Here is a 21,696-nt window from a genome sequence, read left to right as displayed (position 1 = left end):
AAAGTTCTGCTGCCACTGTTCACTGGGTAGGGATTCTCCACCTGGAAACAGTAATGAGGTATAACTCAACATCTCACGCAAAGACAGCCCATTGACAACGCTCATGCTGACAACAGCCAGGTGGTTCTGAAATCGAGAGGTCAGGCTGTACCACCAGGCCCACCCCCTCACTCCTGTATCCCAAGCTTTAAGACGGGATGATAAATACTTTGGGCTTCTCTGCCGGTGAGGGGGTGCTGGCGAGCTCTATATTGTCCACAAGGACATTCTTATCTTCCAGTCGAACAACAGTGGGCTCTGGAGCTGGGGCTGGGCTGGGGTTTCTGTGCATGTGGGGCAGGCTGGCCCAGCTGATGTCCAAGTCTTTGAAAGCATGAAGCATGAACACCCCCAAGATGATGGTGAGAAAGCCAGAGAGGGTCCCCATGATGTCCACAGCTGACATGCTGTACCACTCTTTGAAGAGGATGATGGAGGTGGCGACGACCACCGTGGTGAAGAACACATAGTAGATGGGGAAGACCAGGGAGGTGTTGAAGATGTCCAGCGCCCTGTTGAGGAAGTTGACCTGAGTGCTGAGGGACAGCGCCAGCATGAGGGACAGGATGTAGGGCAGCGGGTGCCGCACGACCGGCAGCCCCTGGAAGAAGTTCTTGATGGTGATGCCCAGACCCTTGACAGCGGTCACCGAGAAGGCCCCGATCACAGAGCAGATGACAATGTACACGAGGATATTCCTTTGCCCATACCGTGGGGCGACGATGAAGATGAGGACCAAGCAGAAGACGAGCAGAAGCACAGCAAATATGATGAACCCTGCCGGGAGGGAGAAACAAACGCCATCTCAGCTGCGTAGGGGGTATGCTCAGCATCCGGGGCCCAGGACCCACCGCGGGGGGACGCTGCTCTAGAATCAGATTGGTGGCCTCTGGGCTCAGCTTCAATGTCTTAACAAAATGGGCCCGTTGTTAAAAGTCCTCATTCGTAAAAGAGGACCAATGATAGTAAGGTCACTTTGAAAGATTCAATATGATCCTAAATGCAAACAGCATTTAGGATGGTGCCTGACACATCGTAAACAGGAAGTGGTGTCCAGGTACCTCGGGCGAGGAAGCCCATAAGATTGCCTTGTTAACAGGTACCAGCCTAACTCACTGTCTGCAGCTTGACTTCTCTGGCACCTGACATGGTCAGAAACCAATGAGACCGCCCCCACATGCGGCCCTATGTTTCTTTTTCGTTTGTTTGTTTTTAGGTACTGAGGATGGAACCCAGGGGCATTCTGCCTTCAAGCTACACCCCCAGCCCTATTTTTTATTCTTTATTTTGAAACAGGGTCTCACTGAGTTGCAAAGGACCTCACTAAGCAGCTGAGGCTGTCTGTGAACCTCGATCCTCCTGTCTCGGCCTCCCAAATGCTAGGATTACAAGTGTGAGCCACCACGCCTGGCTACGGCCCTATGTTTCTGCTCCCCAGGCTGGAGACCTACCTGTGTCTTTCATCTTGGAGGCCATCTGAACCACAGTCGTGACCTTCTCTTCCTCGGGGGCATGTATCACCATCACTGTGCTGCCAGCCACACAGACCACACAGCCCAGCTTCCCCAGCAGGTTCAGGGTCTCCCCCAGGAAATACGAGGACAGGATGGCACTGTGTGTGGAGAAGGGAGACAAGGGGTTAGGAAGGCTGTGCCTGTCTCTGTGTCCTGACGATACCAGGGTTGAATAATCCAGGGCAACAGCAAATCCAAACTCAGTACTCACTCATGGAACGTCTTTTCTAGATCTCCCAGAAATGCGTGAAGTAGAAACTCATGTCAAATATGTCAAATGTGTGAAATAGAAACTTACGACTCATGTCAAATCCCAGCTGCTAGGGAGGCTGATTCAGGAGGATCACAAATTCGAGGCCGGCCTGGGCAACTTAGCCAGATCCTGTCTCACAGTAAAATTTTAAAAAGGGCTGAGGATGTAGTTCAGGGGTAGAGCACCTCTGGGTTCCATCCTCACAAAAATATAAAAATAAAAACTCAGTTGGGTAAGGGCTAATTGGGTGATGTGTGCATGTATGCCCCTACCATCTTGTACTCCATTAAGATATATGACTAAAAAAAAAAAAAGATGTATGACGTCAATGCACCCTACCAGGTACTGTGCCAGGAACATTTCATTTGCTGTTTCACTAACATCTCACACTTCATTGTGAAATAAAATATAGTGCCCCCACTTTATAGGTGAGAAAAAGGAGTCTCATGAAAAGAAGAAGAAAAAAACTGAGTTGGTGCTATCATCTGACCAAGTGGAGCCAGGATTTGAGGTCCAGTCCCTCTTCTCATAAAGCTGATGGGTTTTCTGGCACACCTCAGTAAAGAGGATTCTTGTGACTTCCCCAAGTTTTCACAAGATACCTCGTTCCTGGCTGTTTCTTGGTGACATGTTTCCATTCAGCCAAGGTGAGGGGAAGAAAGAGAGGAATCCGGCCCGCCAGGGCTTGCTTCTCTGTTTTTATGAAGGTGACATTAGTTTAGATAAAAAGCTGTTGACCCAGATATCCTCAAAACCTCCTGCTTCAGGGTGTCAAGAGAGAAGGCACTGATGTCTAAGTCCCCTTCTAAAGAGGTAAAAAAACATTTGACCTACAATGTCCTGGCTGGGGGCATTCACACAGGCAGGGGTCACACACCAGAGGACTTCATGCCGCCCCAACTTCCTGGGAGTGGGGATTTGCAAGCTGTGCGATGGTGGTGTCACGGTGATATTGGCTGTGCGATCGGTTATACCAGTTGTGTGGGATGAGTCACGGTTCTGTTCATTTTCTGACTGCAAAAATGTTGCAAAATTGCCATCAAGATGGCAAGACAAAACAGAAAAGCATGGGTGGAGGGTGTGGTCGGCTGGGATTCGCCGGGATCTGAAGGTTAGTCCAATAGTCAAAGCTTCCTTCAAGTGGGATGTTAGTACCCCAAGAGAGAAACTGGCTCTGTGCATGTAGCTCAGGAGACCGACCAGGGGTGGCGGGAGGCACACCCACTTAGTATCAGTTATTTTAAATAATTAAGTACTTAGTTTTTGCAGTGCAAGGGATCAAACCTGGGTCCTTGGGCGTGCTAGGCAAGAAGTCTACCTCTGACCTATATCCCCTAATCTAGCATCAGTTATTCTTAAAAACTAGAATTCATTTGTTGAGTGTTTACTTGAGAGGCAACATGGTATCTGGCCTCTGGTACTGGACGGCCCAGGTTGGATTCCAGGCCTGGCCACTTGGAACCTCGGCCAAGCTGCTTAACTTTACTCTCTTAGGCTCAGGTGGGGATGCTTAGCACATAGTAGGTCCTCAATGTATGATAGCCATAGTTATTCTTTGGTGTATTTTCTGTGCACCAAGTATCATCAGCATCCCTGTTTTATGGATGGGGAATTAAGGCTTAGAGTGTTGAGTGACTTGCCCAAGATAACATAGCTAGTAAATTAGAACTTGGGTAGTGTTAATCTGGAGATCCTTCTCTTAATCCGTAAGCTTCTCCCACTGGAGCACCAAAATATTCCCATGAGGCATTCAGCCTGGTGGCAGTAGAATGTCTTATCACTGGCCTGGGCTTGGAGGGTCAGTGGCAGCAAACAATCTAAGTGTTTAGAACTTTGGATGGCACTTGGCCTCTTTCTAGGGCCTGGGACTGCCGAGGCCCCCAGATACCAAGTGGCAGCTGATCCCACTTGGTAACTCCAGGCCTCAACGAACTGCAAACAGGAAAGAGGCAGGCAGGGCCAGAGAGGTGGCAACAACCTTATGAGGACACTCAGCGCTCCCAGCGGCGTGACGACTGTGGCAGGTGCAAAGGCGTAGGCTCCAAAGTTGGCAACTTCTCCAGCGGCCACTAGGACATGGAAGGAGAAAAGAGGCCCGTGTGATTCACCTCCATTCCAGGTGAATCTGGGTAGAGACTGCTTCCTCCACTGCCCCGACATCCCAAGAATCCCACACCAGCATTCCTTAGAATCCTGATCCTCTGGTCTCTCCCTGGAGAGCCGGGTTGCAAGGTCAGCATCTAACTTCCCTCACCAAACCCTTCCCTTTGTAAGAGGACAAGGCTGAGGTCCAGAGGCACGGCCACGAGAGATGCTGGGGATAGGAGTTTTCTTGTTCTCCATGTCAATCCATTTCTAGTCCAGGCATGATTTAGTCTGTGTCCAGGGACTGCCAATATTGAGGTCTACATTTTTTTTCTTTTAGGTGGTAGTGCTGAGGATTAAACCCAGGGGCATTTTATCTCCAAGTTACACCCCTAGTCCAGTTTTATTTTTTATTTCGAAACAGGGTCTTGCACGTTGCTGAAAGCCTCGCGAAGTATCCGAGGCTGCCCTCAAACCTGCAATTCTCCCCCCTCAGTCTCCTAAGTACTGGGATTACAGGTGTGCACCACCACGCCTGGCTTTAGGTCTACATCTTTAAGGCAGGTTCTAGATAGCGTTAATTATCAAATAAAGAAATAGTTACATTCTCTGGGAACAATTAGTCCATGGCCCTATCTTTCCTAGGGGGAACTAGGGATGGGCCAAACCAACAGGCAGGTTGTTAGAAAAGCCTGATGTTCCCAAGGAGCCTATATTGCCCCCCTGAGTTCTCATCTGTAGAAGCCCGTCTCTCTGCTGGTATCAACCTAGGTGTTCCCTTCAAAAGCAGATAGTCACTGTGATAGCTCTGGCAAGAGTGAAGATCAAACCCTGATTTAGGGGCTTATAAATAAAAGGTGTTAGTTTCCACCAAAAAGAATTCAGGTTTGATAGCCAGAGAGGTGGGGATGGAAAGTGGGAGAAATGTGCAAATCTGAGTGTGCAAATCTGGGCAAACCTATAGTAGTCCTGTAGTGGCAGAGAAACCAAGTGCTACCTAGGCCAATAAATCAGCTGTCCACGGAGTGGGGAAATTGCCTTGGGACCCTAGTTTCTACCATGTAGAAATACAAGAACCCACTGCCAAGAGGTAGTAAAGCCCTCTCCCTGTACTTTAAAGAAAGTGGGGGAAACACACGCTCACCATTTCCATGCTGTACATACCTTTCTGGGGGTAGAGGCTTCATGGCGGGAGCCTGACTTGGGGTTGAGAGAGTGGTGGAGTGTGAGGTAAGAGGCCAAGGCTGTCCTGGTTACCCAGCCATCTGGCCTTAGGGCCCCACTTTCTACAGTAGAAACAGAAATGTCCCAACCTCCCCTCCCTCATCTCCATCCCTGCTATCAATACACCACTGTTAATGAATGTAGCAGACGAGCCCACTTACTGGTGAGAAATCCAGCCCACCACATGGTATCCTTCAGGTAGCCATAGCCTCCATCCACTGTAGGAGGGAATGGACACAAGGTTAGAACGTGGCCATGCTTCCTCAGACAGTTCTCCTGACATTGCCCTCACTTTCCCACCCCGAAGGGCTTCCCAGGGCTTGGTTCTAGCTCCTCTCCGGGGTGGTTCCATCCAATATCAAACCTTTAAATGCCATCTGCATATGGTGCCCTGCTTCATACCTGTAGCCTGGGCCTTTCCTCCCAGCCCAGATGTACATCTGATGGTCTACGCCTCTTCAATCTGTTGACATTTCAATCTCTGCCTTAAATGATTGGTTTTATTATTTATTTTTGAGGTTTTTTTGGTTTTTGTTTTCTGTTTGTTTTATGGTGCTGGGGATGGAACCCAGAGGCATTCTACCTCTGAGCTACATCCCCAGCCCAATATTTTATTGTTTTTTTGGGGGGTGGTACTGAGGTTCCCGGAAACCCTTCTACTTCCAGGCTACACTCCCAGACACATTTTATATTTTTTATTTGGAAACAGGGTTTCTTAAGCCAGTGAGGCTGGCTTCTAACCTGCACAATCCTCCTGTCTCCGCCTCCCAAGTGCGGGGATTACAAGCGTGCACGCCCAGCTTTATACTTTATTTTGAGACAAGATCTCAGTTAAGTTTCAGAGGGTCTCACTAGGTAGTTAAGGCTGGCTGCAAACCCGGATCCTCCTGTCTCAGCCTCCCAAGTACCGGGATTACAAGCGTGAGCCACCCTGCCCAGCTAAATAATTGATTTTAAATGTCCCCCACCCACCTGCCAAATGAAACCCACAGAGTCAACAGCACATTCCTTTGGCCTGAAGCCAGGGAACCACTCTTGGTGCTCCTCTCTGCCCACCTTCTGCATCCAGTCCATTCTGCAGATTCCATCTCCAAAAAGAATCTCAAGTGTCTGCTGCCGCCACCCTACTCAAAGGGCCACCATCTCTGGTCCAGGGCGGGGTGATGGCAAGTGATTACTCCCACTCTCCCCCATCCTTTCAACAATCTCTCTGTGTCGTGACAGCCAGTGATCTCTCAAAGGAATGTGAGTCAGATCACACCACTTCTTAGTTTATAGCTGCCCAGCAGCTTCCAATGACTTGTGGGATAAAGACCAGAATCCTTAACAAGACCGTGCATAGCCTCAGCCCTGTCCACTGCTCCAAATGTACCTCTGCCTCTCCTCTCTTTCCTTTTGGCTCCTCAGAAACCATCAGCTCTTCCCTGCCTGGGGCCTTTGCACATGCCTTTCTCAGTGTCCAAAACACTCTTCTTGCCAGGGTCTGCCAAAGTCCATGCTCACGCTGAGACCTGCGATTGAATGTGGATTCTCCCAATCCACCCTCCTGGTCCCCTATGATCTCCCCTCGGTATTCTCTTTCATAACACCCAGCTCTTCTTCCTCATAACACCTATCATTTGTCACCTGAGTTGATCTATATATTTTCTGGCATTTTCCTCACTAAAACAGAAGCTTCACAAAGTCAGAAATGGTGTCTGCTTTGTCAAGGGCCTGGCACATGGTCAGTCCTCCATCCTATCAGTGTTGATGAGGAGGATGGATGGGCCTCAGGCAGTTCTGGGAAAATCCACAAGCTCATATGCTGCTTTTTGGGAAGCCCACGTTTCTAAGGAGATCATCTTTCACTTTCAACAGGTTCCAAAAAGGGGTCAGAATCTCCCTGAAATGTTAATACCTCCGGGAGCATTTCACTCTAAGAAATCTCAGCCAGGTGCAGGGATATATGACTATAATCCCAGTACTTGGGAGGCGGAGACAGGAGGATGACAGATTTGAGGCCATTGAGTGGGAACTTATCCGGACCTTGTTTCAAAAATACAAAATAAAAAAGAGCTGGAGGTGTATCTCGATAGTAGAGCACCCCTGGATTCAATCCCCAATATTACAAAAAAAAGGTTTTTGTTTTGTTTTGTTTTGGTGGTACTAGGGATGGAACCCAGAGGCCTTCTACCTCCAGGCTACACTCTGAGACCTTTTTATATTTTAGTTGGAGACAGGGTCTCTTAAACCAGCTGAGGCTGGTTTCGAACCTGCACGATCCTCCTGTCTCAGCCTCCCAAGGCGGGGATTACAAGTGTGCGTCACCACGCCCGGCAAAAAAATTTTTTTTAAATCTCAGAAGATAGTGGAGTAGTGGCTCAAAGGAAAAGATAGGTCCAAGGGAAGGTGTCTTTCTGAATAGTCAATACTTCCCTTGCTTTCCTCTGACCATAAGCAGACATTTTCCTGGCACTTGCAGAGGTCTCTGGCCTTTGAAAAAGACAGAGCAGCAATGGCCACAGTTACAACTTTATTTTTTCATCTCCTGCTTTTCCACTGTAGAGCACACCTGGGCTCTCGGGACCCTCCTTGGGTAACTCAACACCATCATTGGTGCTTACTCCGTATGGAGCAGTGTGTGTGTGTGTGTGTGTGTGTGTGTGTGTGTGTGTGTGTGTTGCTGGGGATTGAACCCAAGGACATTCTACCTCTGAGCTACACCCATAATTCTATTTTTAAATTTTGAAACAAGGTGCCATTAAGTTGCAAAGGGCCTCTAGGGTACAAACCTGCGCTCCTCTTGTCTCAGACTTCCAAGTACTGGGATTATAAGTGTGCCTTACCACACCTGGTTTGCAATGAGAATCTTTCTAGACATGTTACAGGTGAAGTGTCCCTAATCCTTAACATCCAAAATCTCAAATTTTTCCAAATCCAAAGCTTTCTGGATGCTGACATAATACCTTGAGTGGGAAAATTCCATACCATGAAACTTCATTTCATGTACAAAATTATTACATACACCACATAAAATTGCCTTCAGACCATGTGTATAAGGTGTATATGAAACATAATAAATTTCTTGTTGAGGCAGGTCTCATCTCCAAGATATCTCATTATGTGGATGCAGATATTCCAAAATCTGAGAAAATTTGAAATCTCAAACATTTCACGTAAGAGACACTCAACCTGTACAGGCCTTCTGAATAACTAGGCTACTACTATCCTTGTGCCCATTTTATAGATGAGGGAACTAAGGCACAAAAACAAAATAAGTTTCTTGTTCAGGATCCTATCCTCAGGAATCCAGGATCCAGAACTGGAACCCTAATGGTCTGCTCCTACCGTGCCGAAGCGTTCAGTGGGCATGTCCAAACCTGAACACATCACCTTACCAAAAACCTGTTTCTCCTTCTACATTCTTCATCTCAGAAAGTAGCACCATCCTCTTCCCGGTTGCTCAAGTCAGAAGCCTGATTCACCCCTGACTACTTAGCCTCTCCCTGTGCCAGGGACTTCTGCCCCCAAGGCTCTCCCTGGAATCCACCACTGGTGTCCATCCCCAGCGCCATCTTCCGGGCCCAAGTGTGTCCTTTTGCTTACCAAGCTGGTCTCCCAGCCTTCGGCCTGTGTCCTAATCCATCATCTACCCAATGATCAGGAACCTTTTCAACACAAATCAGACCACGTCAGTCCCTGGTCTGACACCTCTCAGTCACTCGACTCTTACACTCGATTTTAACACCTGTCATGAGCTGATCTTTCCTCATTTTCCATCCTTCCAAACTCAGGCCAACCTGAGCTTCCTCTAGACATGGCTCTTGCTCTTTTGCCTCTGAGCTTCTGTGCATGCTGTACTTTCTGCCTGGAGCATTATGCCTTTCTATTTTCCCATTCACCTTGCCATCTCCTTATCAGTTGGGCCTCAGCTGAAAGATCGCCTTCTATAGAAAGCTTCCCGTAAACCCCTCCAAGTCTGAGCTTTACACGCCCCATCCAAGGGATTCCTCAGTAGTCTGTATTTTGTCCATGATGGCACTTAACATGCCACAGGACAATTGCCTGTGGATTGGTCTGTCTAAGTGCTCCCCGAGGACACCGTACCCCCTTGACTAGCATCGTCCCTGGAGCTCAGCAAGGATGTGATTAAAGAAAACTCCACGAATGAATTCTCTTACTTAAGTCCTTCTCTCAGGACCATTTAATGGAAATGCATCCTACTTTCCAAGCAAGCAAGTCCCCTGTGGACGGAGACCGGGTAACTGTGTTGTAGCCCCTGGGGAGCGAGGGCCCAGGAGAGTCTGATGCAGTGGGCAGGGGCATCTATACCGCCGCTACAGGAGGAATTGTGACTTAGCTGAAATGACAGGGCTGGTAAGAAGTCAAACCCGGCCTGAGCCCGCAGCATCTAATTTCCCATCCTGAAGCTTTCCCCTGACTTACCCCAGTGCACCTGTCACGATGTTCTCAGGAAATGGTTATTAACGAAGGTCTCCTGTTGGTGGCTGAGATCCTCGATGGGATTGGCAATGAGATTCTAATGCCTGTCTGAGGCCAGGCCCTCAAACTACATCCCTGGCTCCTGTAAAGGGAGCCACCCATGGGCTCTATTTCCCACTCTCCTCCTGCCCCAAGGATCTTACCTGCCCGAGTGGCACCCATGGCCACAAGTCGCATGAGGCCTTTCTTCTTGAGGATGACGCTGCTGCCGATGAGGAAGCTGGACAGGAAAGCCAGGCCCAGGCCGATATAGAAGCCATAGTTCTTCCGGAGCCTCTCCTGCCAGCTGTTAAGGGTGGCATTGTTGGGCACCTCGGGGCTGAGGCCGCTGACGATCTGACACAGGATCTCCTGGGAGGAGCAGTAGAGGTGGATCAGGGAGCCTGGGTGGGAAGACCGGGAGAGTCACGCTACGCGCATGTGCAGCTGCACCGGCACCGGAGTTAACCAGCCCAGGGGGCGGTCGACAGATGCGCAGATTACAAAATTAGAGGCTACACTCACAACGGACCTCTGCTCAGCAAAAAAGAAGGACAGAATCGTGTTATTTGTAGGAAAATGGATGGAGGTGAGATTAGCTAGCCACAGAAAGTGAGGGGTCCTATGTTTTCTCTCATGCGAATGCTAGGGAGTGATTGAGATATGAGAGGGGCTTAGATAACAGAGGAGAAACCCCAGTGGAGCAATGGAGGAGGCCTAGAGGAGGAGGATGCCGGGGGAGGCAGAGGGGAATTAATGAAGAAACACTTCCATCGATGTTCTGTACACGTGTGAGGATACCGATGCCCATCTCAATATCATGTATGGGGAAAGGAAGGGAGTGGGAGGGAGCCCGGGGCAAGCTCACCAAGTGCTGTATGCATATATGTCTAGCACTCTGAACTATATTATGACCTGAGACTACAATGAACCAGTGAAAGTACTTTTTTAAAATGTTGGAATTCAGCCAGTGGCACACGCCTGCAATCCCAAAACTTGGGAGGCCGAGACAGAAGAATTGCAGGTTTGAGGCCAGAATCAGCAACTTAGCAATGTCCTTCACAACTTAGGGAGACCTTGTTTCCAAATGAAAAATAAAATAGGGCTGGGGGTATAACTCGGAGGTAGAATGGCCCTGGGTTCAATTCCCAATATTACTGAAAAAAAAAAAAATGTTGGAATTGGCCACTGTTTAGGCCTCTTGACTACTGCAGGGCTCCCCTTGCACTCTGGGTCCCAACCTAAAAATAATAGTAGTGCTGTTCATTAAGAAATTTCTCTGGGGCCGGGCGTGGAGGCGCACGCTTGTAATCCCCACGCTTGGGAGGCGGAGACAGGAGGATCGCGCTGGTTCGAAGCCAGCCTCACTGGCTTAAGAGACCCTGTTTCCAAATAAAAATATAAAATAGGTCTGGGAGTGTAGCCCTGAGGTAGAAGGGCTTCCAGGAACCCCAGTGCCACAAAAAAGAAAGAAAGAAAGAAAGAAAGAAAGAAAGAAAGAAAGAAAGAAAGAAAGAAAGACCTCTGGCTAAGTGCTTTACTGTCATGAGAGAACCAAATTTTTGCAGCCATTTTTCACTTAAGTGATGTCTTTGGTCCCCATTTCACAGGTGTAGCGATGGAGGCAAAGAGCGACCAGGTACCTTGCTTAAGGACGCATGGGTTGTCTGGCTTCAGAACTCCAACGTGTGAAGCTGATGCTCCCCACACCCGGCAGTGTCCCCCAAGACACCATCGAGTCCATCCTCCACAGGACTCCCCTCCCAGCGTCTGGGCGCACGGTATCCCATGGCACACGATCCCACCTTGGGATCGTCACTTACTTCTATGCCCCTAAGCTCCCGCTGTGACGGGGACTGGTCACGGGCAGCACGAGGGAATGAGGAGAGACACTAGAAATCCTCCCAGGCCTGCAGATGACCAAGCAGTGACTTCCTCTTTCTGAGAACCGACTGATCTAGGCCTTGCTTCTAACACCATTAGTAATTGTGGTCAGTGGCTGGACCACAAAAGGATTGGTGTCCCTGCCCCCTGGTGCAGACTCTCTTTGGTTTGTTCTTCAAGTCTTAGCATCATCCCCGAGTGTCTGAATCTGCTCTCTTGGCTCTGAGCCAGCCCACCCCTGCCTTCCTCAGCTGGCACAAACACTAAATGCAGCAAAAGAAGGGGCCTGGGAACACCAGGCAGACTCTCAGCAAAAAGCTAACCTGTGAGAATTCAGTAGAACAAAAAGTAATCAACAGTCTCCTGTGCTACGATCCACATAGTGCCTGGTCCTGGACTCTTCCATGGGGATCCCTGACAAACAATCTCTGAAACAGGCACAATGACTATTTCCTGGTTTTTAGCTGAAGAAAACTGAGTTCAGTAATCTTCCTAACACTGCCGTGGTAGTGCTTTGGAAGTAAGAATTGAAGACAGAGAATTAGACTCCAAGTGCACCCGTTGTCAAAGCCCATGGTCATAACCCTCCCCCACTGTAAAGAAGGTTGTGGGAGCAGGGATGCAGGCTGCGTCCGGCCTCCTAAGAGTCATTTTAAAGTTGGAATCTGTAGCCAGGTGCAGTGGCTTGTAATCTCAGATATTCAGGAGACTGAGGCAGGAAGATTGCAAATTGGAAGCCAGCCCAGGCAACTTAAGAGAAAGACCCTGTTTCAAAATAAAATAAGAAGGCCTGGGAATTGTAGCTCAGTGGTAGACAGCTTGTCTAGTGTGTATGAGGCCCTGGGTTCAGTCCCCAGCACCACAAAGTACAGCAAAAAACTACACACACACGAATCTATTGCCAACGTTTAAAAAGTATGAGCTCGCCCACGATAATTCAATTTGGGGGCTACACTTCAAAATCAAAAGTTCTAGCTGAGAATGGTGGTGCCCATTTGCAATTCCCAGTACTTGGGATGCTGAGACAGGAAGATCACAGGTTCCCAGCCAGCTTCAGCTATGTAGTGAGGTTCTCTGCAACTTAGTATTTCAAAATAAAGAATAAAAATAGGGCTGGGGGTGTAGCTCAGAGGTAAAATGCCCCTGAATTCCATACCCAGCACAAAAAAAACCCCCAAAATCAAAAGTTCCGTTTGTCTCCCTGGGTATGCCAACTCTTAAGGTAACAAGCGGCTTTAGCCGAGCCATCCCATGTCTTACATGGAATGCCCTCTGCCATTCCTGAGCCCACCTGGCTCCCATCATTTTTGTTCTGGGCTCAGCCTCTCACACATTCATTTTGGTGACCTCTAGAGATAGAAGACCCTTCTCAATCTGTGCCAAAGAGGCCCAGGCTCCAAGGCCAAAGATGTAATCCTAAACCAGGTACTTCTCAGACCAAGCTAGTACTCCTAGGCAGTGCTCAGAAGGGCTCCAGCGTTCGCCGGTCTAACAGCACAAAGCAGCATCTTAGTGGACCAGAATAAGGGACGGTGATACTGGCCTTTATTTTATAGCACAGAATGACAAAAAGAAATTATATATATATATATAATATATATATAATGACTATATATATATATATATGCCAGAAGAACCTTATAAAACAGGCTGTCAAACCTTCATCCTTTCAGCTGGGGGAAACTGAGGCTCTACTAAGGGAAGGAATTTGCTCGAGTCACTCACACACACACACCTGGTGGTGGCTCTGGGCCCGGATCCCATCTGTGTGTCTTTTGCAATAAGAGACCTGTCTTTCCAACACCCGAGTCACAATCCAGGAAAGATGAGACAGGAACCCATCCTCTCAGCCCCTCATCAGACTGGTTCTGCTTCCATCTGTCCTGTTCTTCCAGCTCAGGCCTCCTTGCCCAAGAGCTGAACGCAAGGAGTTCCCTGCACCCAGGAAGTGAGCCGGAGCTTGGGGGAGGTGGTCCAGCGAGGCCACACCAGCCAGGAAGCCCAAGCCAGCTCCCACTCCCTGGCTCGGCTCCCTGAGGTGTGTCTCTAGTGGGTGGAGCCAAAGTGCTCACTTGGCTTGGCTGTCACTGGGAGGTGCTCTGCCACCCATGGGCTCAGCACCCTTCACTGTCAAATTCTCCCATCACTGTGAAAAGCAAAAAGGTAGATGGCTAAAGGAAGCTCAATTCTGAGGGGACTGCTCATCAGACAACAGGCTCTTGGGGCAGAAGACTCCTGGCTACTCCTCCAGAATATGCTAGAATTAAGGAATGCATTTTGCCCTAGGCTAAAGGGTGAGGCTGCAAATAGCCTGCCTGGTGCTCAGGAAACCAGTCAGTCAACACTCAACAGGCCGACTTGGAAAGCTTCACTGGAGAGGGGCAGAGGAGCGGAGATACCCCCACAGGCTGCAACTCCAAGATGAGACAGGAAAGGTGTACAGGTACAGGTCGTAGAGCCCTCAGCTCTGGTCCATATTCCATCCCCCAGCTTCAGTCCCTGGAGCAAAAGATTATTCTTTTCAGGGCTTCTATAGCTCTAGAATGGGGGAACCAAGCACACACTACCCACCTTCTGGAGTTGCTTCAAGGATAAAATGAGAGTACAGGGATGGGCCTGCGCCACTACCTGGTCCCTGGTACCACAAGCCCAGGATCTTTACTTAGTACTGCCCGGGTTCCTTCCCTCCCTCCCATTTCTAAAAGGCCAGCCTGATTTTGAGGGTGGGGTCCCTGCACTGCTCTCCCCTCTCTTGGGAGACACACAGCTGGATGTCGGCAGATAATAAAACCTTGCAAGAGTCCTACCAAACCCTAAACCCTCTCCCCCAGGATCCCCTTAGTAATGCCCCCACGCCGCCCCAGCGTGACCCCCTTTTCCTCCCTTTCGCCCTTTACCACCCCATCCCTGCCGCAAAGGTGGGAGATCGTCTCAGCCAGAACCCTGACCTCCAGCCGGTTTGACCACCGGCTGGGGGGGGGCATCGCGGGCTGACCCCCCTCCCAGCAGGGCTCTACAACCGGTACCTGTACACCTTTCTTGGTCTAGTTCCCCCTGGCAGGAGAGGAGAGGGGAGACAGGCGGGGATGCGGAGCCCGCCCGGCTCCCTCCCGGCCGCACGCACCGTTCTGGCAGCTGCTGTTGCGGACCCGCAGCTCCATGGGGCCCGGGCGCAGGGACGCGGGCGCGGGCGGTGGCGCCCCGGCTGCCCCGCTCCGGAGCAGGTGGCCGCGACTTGTCCCGGCGCGGCTCGGCGGCGAGAAGCCGCGGGGGTCGGGACCCAGGGGTGGGGAGGATGACGCGCCCCGCGGGGGAGGGTCCCGGGGAGGAGTCACTGGGCACCTTGGGCAACTCCGGGCGCCGGGGCCGGCTCCGGCCCGAAGAGGGGCGCATGCCCTCGCGGGGTGCGGACGCCCAGCCGCCGGGAAGGAGGCGAGGGCGGGTCCCGGGCGGCCTCGGGATGCGGCGGGGCGCCTCCCTCCCCAGGTGACCGGCGGAGGCGGCGGGGACTTGGCGCCCTCCCCGCCCAGGTGGAGGTGGCGGTGTGGAAGGGCCAAGGAAACCTGGCTCGCTCTTCTGCCTGCCTGCCTCCCTTTCTTCCTTCTTTCCTGGCTCATTCATTCATTTATTCATTCAACTTAGAGATCTGATCTGTGCTTGGCACTAGGCGGTATGAATTATACAGTGAATGCCCAATAAATGTCTTAATGTGTATTTATGTCACGGGAATGGGGAAATTGAATGAAAAGAGGAAAATGGAGAGAATGGAGAGTAGAATCAGACTTTTCCTAGTCCCCCAGGGACCTTACATATCAATGGGAGATATATATATCGCGGTACTGGGGATGGAACCCATGGGCATTCTACCTCTGAGCTCCACCCCCCAGTCCTATTTTTATTCTTTAGTTTGAAACAGGGTCTCCCTGAGTTGTAAAAGGCCTCACTAAGTAGTGGCTGAGGCTGTCCTCCAACCAGGATCCTCCTGTCTCAACCTCCCAAATGCTGGAATTACAAGTGTTTGCCCCAACGCCGGGCAGGAGACTAGTATTTTCCAAATTCATTTCAAATATATGAAAATAGTGCTTAGCCCGGCGTGGTGGCGCACACTTGTAATCCCAGTCTAGGGAGGCTGAAGCAGGAGGATTGCAGGTTCGCAGCCAGCCTCAGCTACTTAGTGAGGCCCTCTACAACTTAGTGAGACCCTGTTTCCAAATAAAAAATAAAAAAATAGTGCTGAGGGTATATCTTGGAGGTAGAATGAACCTGGGTTCAATCCCCAGTACAAACAAAAGCAAAAACCAGAAACCAAAAACCAAAAAAACATAGTGCTCACTATAGACCAGGCAGAGTCCAAAGTGCTGGAAAGCTCCACTTTCTTTGATGGTCTTGAGAGCCATAGAAGGTACAAACCTTTATGTTTCCCAGAAAGAACACCAAGGCAGGGGATGGTCCAGCACCTTGCCCCGGGTCCCATCTGGGACATCGAAGCGCCGGAATCAAGCACATGCTGTCTGTGGCCACACCAATCGGCCTGGCGTCGTCAACTGAATAAACTGTTGCTTCTGGACTGCTAAGAGAGCAGGGGTCGCTCTGGACGGTTTGGTCACTGGCTTCCTAGAAGAGGTAGCTCTTCTTAAATAATAATAAAAAGGGTACTAGGGATTGAACCCAGGGACATTCTCCCTCCAAGCTACCCTTTACTGCCCTGTTTTTGTGCCACTGGGGATTGAACCCAGAGGCATTCTACCTATGAACTACAACTCCAGCCCTATTTTTTATTTTTTAGAAACAGGTTCTCACTAAGTTGCAGAGAGCCTCACTAAGTAGCTGAGGCTGGCCATGAACCTGCGATCCTCCTGTCTCAATCTCCCAAGTACTGAGATTACAAGTCTGCGCTACCACACCTGGTACCCCTTCCTTTTTTTAAATAAACAGGGGTTTGCCAAGTTGCTGAGGTTGGCTAATGAGGTAGCTTCTGAAAACAGGCATCTATCAATTCTTCCATGGGAGAGCTGCAGCCCTCAAGCCCTCGCCCTCAACTGCTGTGGCCCCTAGCTGTGCCACAACTCCAGCAGGTCACATCTTCTAACTTTCTGGATTACTTGCAATAACTTTCCGAAGGATCAATTTCCTTATCTGTCAAACGACACAGTCCCTTTCCATGTGTGTGAACTGTCATGGGTCTGGGGTAGGACGGTAGCTGCAGTCCGGTCCACTAGGCATCAAGTGCACCAGGCCAGCCCCTCGCTTTGGTGGCATCTGGACCAGAGTTCAATCAGAGGTAAACAGTGTGAATCGGAGCACAGAGAAGCCAGGAACTGGACCTAGTGGGAAATGCTCCTTCATTATGGAAAAACACAGAAACACAGGTGTCGTGCTAACTGAAAAGGAGGATTTGAGCAGAGAATGTACCTTTCCTCTTACTTAAGCATTTCAATAGCACAGATCCTCCTTGTGCTTGAAACACCGTCCACTCTGATGCCACGGTTCAGCCCTCAAACTGCCACTGCATTCAAATTTGATTGCTTTTGTTCCAAGGGCTTAGGACAAGGGATGTAGCATGGTCTTCTCTGGCTCAGTCATTTTATTTTTTTCCAGCTTCATGAGGTATTGAAAAAGAATTTTAAGTATACATTAGTGCACTGTAATCTCACGTCATCATGAAGTTCAGAGTGATTGGGATGTACATGCACACAGCACTTGGTGAGATATGACTGATGAATGAAAATTATGCAGTGAATTTAGATGTTTTGACATATGCATACATCCTGAAATGACCATCATAATCATACTAACTAATATGTCCACCAGCTCACGTCGTTACTTGTGTATGTGTGTGGAGGAGGGGGTGTTTGCATGGTGAGAATACAGGCTTTAGTGGCCTGTTTAAAAAAAACATTTAAAATTACGTTAGAGCTGCGCCTAGATCCTAAGAGACAGATGAGCATATGTGTTCTTTAATACATTTATTTTTCTATGTGTTTATGATATAAGATGCCACCCAGCCAGGAGTCCTCTTGTCTAGGGTCAAGGGCCAGTCCCAAGTTCATCCTGTGTTTTGAGACCGGGCTTTTCAGACTCAGGTGAATTTGGGGTTGTAGGACAGTGGTGTGGTATGGAGGGGGGCTGGGACTCAGTGCAGGGCTGTCCACACCCTCTCTGGTCCTTGGGCTCCCCATCTGCTCCAGGAGGGGGCTGGGCCTCCCTGGGCTGGCATTGGGGCCACTAACCAGCCGACACAAGGGCCCCATTGACCCACATACTGCTCGGCTGCTGTCTGGACAAAGCCCTTTTCTCTCCAGCCACAATGACCCTGTCAGGCAGGTATTAGGGCTCTCAGCATTGTCTCCCCAGAAAAGAACAATAGAGATCTCTGTCTGTCCCAGGCCCAGGCCCCCTGAGGAGGGTGGAGGGCTTTGGAAGGATCTGACCAGCCAGGGACAGATGGGCTCTGTCCTTAGCACACCAAGGATTGGTGAACGAGCCATAAGTCTTTTGGCCAGCTACTTAGGAACAAGCATTTACCAAAACCCAAGTTAAAAAAAAAAAAAAAAAAAAAAAAACTTGACTTTCCTAAGCACACATCTAAATGTATGTCAAAGAGCTGCTCTGTCCAATAAGGTAGCTGCTGATCACTTCACAAAGGCTAAAGCCAAAGGCGATGCACCGTAAGTATAAAACATCAGGCCCTGATGACACCGTGGACCACCTTTTCCTTCGGTGCCAGGGTGTGTCCTGCGCATTATAGAACGTTCAGCAGCATCTCTGGTCTCCATCCTCTAGATGCCTGGATCATACCCACATCCTCACTGCTACAGTGGGACAGCAAGCCTGTACCGGTGTGAGATGTAGCTGCGGGTTCTTGTTCTTAGCTATTTTAGAATAGAATAGCCTGAACTCTTCTGCTGTAAGCTTCAGCAATTTCATTATTACAAAGGCAGAAAGATAGGACAGATATTAAAGCACTGCATTAAAGGAATAAATGCAGTAGAATAACTTGAAAATAAGTTACTAAAGTTTCTGGATATAGAACAGTTTTTATGAAGAATTTTATCTTGAATCTTTGATTAACCAATCATCTTCCTGACTCTACTAGATCCGCTCCTTGTCTGGGGGGCAAGCCTTTTGATGTGGGGATTCCTTCCTGTGGGCCTGCCCTGTCTCAGGTACAGAACCCAAGCCTTTTGTTATGCCCCCAAATGTGTTAATTATCAGAGTCAAGGATCTCATGGTATCTAACATCTTTGAGGAAGACCTCTCATCCTCCCTCATCCTTGGGGAATTTTGGCTTGTGTGCTAGAAGTTATGTATTATGTAAAACTTGTCTTTAGAATGCAAAGGTCCTGGGCTACCTCTACTGGGTTCTCTTTCCTAATCACCCTTGGTGCTGGGAACTCTGCAGGGTTCCTTCTCTGCCTGAGTGCCTGTGCGACACCCAAGCTCTGAATGCTTTCTGTATTTTAAAACTAATGCCAAAGCATTTGAAACCAATACATTTTGAAATTAGTACCAAAGATGTTTCCCAACGCCTGCACACTCACCCTCTGCCTCCTGTTTCCACAAACGGAAATACCCCCTGAAATAATTGCCCAAATCACCCTGGGTGGAGAACCACCCAGATTTCTCTTTTTTAAAAACTGTTATTCATGCATTAAAGTCTCACATCATCATGTAGTTCTCAGTGATAGTTGTTAGGTGGAAAATAGAGTTAGGGGGTTTAGGAGGGAGGTAAAAACACCAACCGGGGTATCAGAGACTGCTGTTGTATTAGGCCCCAACCCCAGTACCCTCCGGAGAGTCAGCCAGCCGGGGGAAAGGGACCGACAGGCCACGTGTCTGGAGAGTTGTGCATAGTCCTGACCGGCCGGCTGAGTCACGTGGTGGATCAGAGGCACTGATGTTTTATAGGCATGCCGATTCTAGCGACATCTGTAGTCTCCGGATGTTTGGAGTCTCAAGGCACCTGGAGTCTCGCGATATCTCTGCTTCTGGCTTCTGGGGTTCCTCTGCGAGATCACGTGGGGGAGGGACCCAACTTGTCAATAGTGAGATGCAGGCACTTGGCGGGTTCTCCCTCAGCTCAGCCCCTGCTCTTCCTTCCCCATGCGGGATACTGATATCGCACTGATATATTCATATATATATATATATATATATATATATATATATATAATGTTGATGGAATTGTTTCCTTCCTCACTCCTCCCTGGCCCCACCCCTTCCCCTAGACCACCTCCACTGGGGTCTCTCCTCCATCACCTCAAGTCCCTCTGTATTCCCATGAATACAGAGTATTCATGTATTTCCAGTATGGTAGAGTCAGAGAACACTGGAGAAGGTATAAAAAACACAAAGAAAATTCATGTCATTTATAGAGGACTTGCTGTATGTCATATTTATGCTCAGGTAATCTTTGCACCAACTGTGGGAAGCAGATTCTGTTTTTCCCTCCCTTTTCCACATCAGGAAATAAAATTTCAGTGAGGACCCTCAGCCTCTCAGTTAAGCAAAAGCCAAGAATCAAACCCAGATATTCCTCAGGCCTCTACATAGAGCCGTAGAATCCCAGGTCTTGATGAAACTTGTGAAGGTCACTTATTCTGCCTGCATTCTGCCCTGGGTAAGAGGACCAGGCAAGAAATAGTTTGCAGTCCTTTCCTGCTCTGTAGAACTGGTCTTCTGGGCAGGGCGGGGCAGGACAGATGGTGTCACTTCCTTCAGGCAGACGGAAAATCATGGGAAAGAATCTAGGCCATTGGTATGCTGAGGCTTCCCACACTTTATCCAGGTGTGCCCCAGAATGGCTGCTCATAAAGAGCTTTATTGTCATGAGAAACGATGCTTGGTACGAATACCCGTGTGCTAGGTCTAGCTCTCCAAAGAGCACCCTGTCCAGCGATGGGGCCTATGTGCAACCAGTGTTAATAATGATCAGTGAACAGTGCTCTCTGACTAAGTTCTTCCTCTGTGAGCTTTCCAGACTTTAGCTCATGGGGCCATTACAGACTGGGTACCATCTGAAGTACCACTTTACAGAAGAAAGAACCAAGGAGGCTCAGAGGGTTTGTGAAGCGACTTTCCCAATGCCCTGCAAGGTGGTAGGAACAGATCTTCAAGCTGGGATTGTGCATGTATAGAAAAGTTCTCAACCAAGGCCCTGGTGTGCTGAGGCCAGATCTATTTCCCAGACCCTTTCTGGTCCTCCTTTCTAGAGAACAGCTGGGAAGACTTCAGGGAGTTCCTGTATGGCCTTCTTAGCAGCCCTCCTTGAGCGTTCTGTAAGGACTCACCTATCCCAACACCTCTGTTTGCAAAGTGGAAAAGTGAAGTGCACGGCAAAATCTTGCCCAACGTCACTTGGCTGCTTTGTGACACAATCAACACTTAACTCAAAGTCACCCCACCCAGTACTCTGACCTCCCTTCGCTGGATAAAAAGGGACTGAACCGAGGCCAAATCAAAAGCACTAATAAGGGAGGGAATGGGGTGGTGATTGGGTAAGGGCAAATTGGGTGATGTGTGCATGTATGTCTCCACCATCTTTTATCCCATCAAGATGTATGACTAAAATGCACCAATAAACATTTTTTTAAAAAAAAGCATTAATAGCCGGGCGTGGTGGCGCACGCTTGTAATCCCCGCGCTTGGGAGGCGGAGACAGGAGGATCACGCAGGTTCGAAGCCAGCCGTGCGCTGGCTTAGGAGACCCTGTTTCCAAAATGAAAATGTAAAAATAGGTCTGGGAGTGTAGCCCCGAGGTAGAAGGGCTTCCAGGAACCCCAGTACCACCACCAAAAAAAAAAAAAAGCATTAATAATTTTTTTGACAACATTTTTATTTTGCAGTACTGGGGATGGAACCCAGGGGCATTCTACTTCCAAGCTATACTCTCAGCCACATATATATGTGTGTGTGTGCCAGTATTGGGAAGAGGGGTCAAAACGTATTAATGTACCAGTATTGGGAAATATTTTCAATTTTCAAAATATATCTGAAAATAACTTCAGTAGAAAAAAGCCAGCAACTTCAAGGAAAGGGCTGCAGATTTCCAGGCACCAAGGGTAATTAGCGAGAGAATAGAAGAAGCCCAAAAACCCAGGGTCTTTTTACATTTCTAAAAGAAGCAAACATCCTCAAGGATGTGGGGGAATGTCCTAAGCCTCCAAGAGATCCCAGACTCCTGATAAGCAACTAACACATTTTGGAGTGTAACAAAAGGCGTGGGGTCTGTGCTGG

The 21,696-nt window shown here is 49.1% G+C and overlaps 1 protein-coding gene across 2 annotated transcripts; it reads right to left on the bottom strand.

The window, feature by feature from the left end:
- Positions 1 to 187: 187 nt before the first annotated feature.
- Positions 188 to 14,621, bottom strand: NIPAL4 (NIPA like domain containing 4; the record flags this gene model as incomplete). Of its 2 annotated transcripts, XM_080699495.1 has the most annotated exons (6): positions 188 to 816; positions 1,491 to 1,651; positions 3,785 to 3,875; positions 5,277 to 5,333; positions 9,741 to 9,980; positions 14,585 to 14,621. In XM_080699495.1, the coding sequence occupies 6 exons, from the start codon at positions 14,619 to 14,621 to the stop codon at positions 188 to 190; spliced, it is 1,215 nt and encodes a 404-aa protein (XP_080555621.1). The 2 variants fall into 2 exon arrangements, with proteins under 2 accessions (XP_080555621.1, XP_080555622.1); XM_080699496.1 differs by lacking the exon at positions 5,277 to 5,333.
- Between the last annotated feature and the right edge of the window lie 7,075 nt (positions 14,622 to 21,696).

This window comes from Muscardinus avellanarius, assembly GCF_963383645.1.
Source record: "Muscardinus avellanarius genome assembly, chromosome: 7".
NCBI classification, from domain to species: Eukaryota; Metazoa; Chordata; class Mammalia; order Rodentia; family Gliridae; genus Muscardinus; species Muscardinus avellanarius.
Note: the sequence above shows the minus strand (reverse complement) of the source record. Positions and strands in the feature narration are given on the sequence as shown.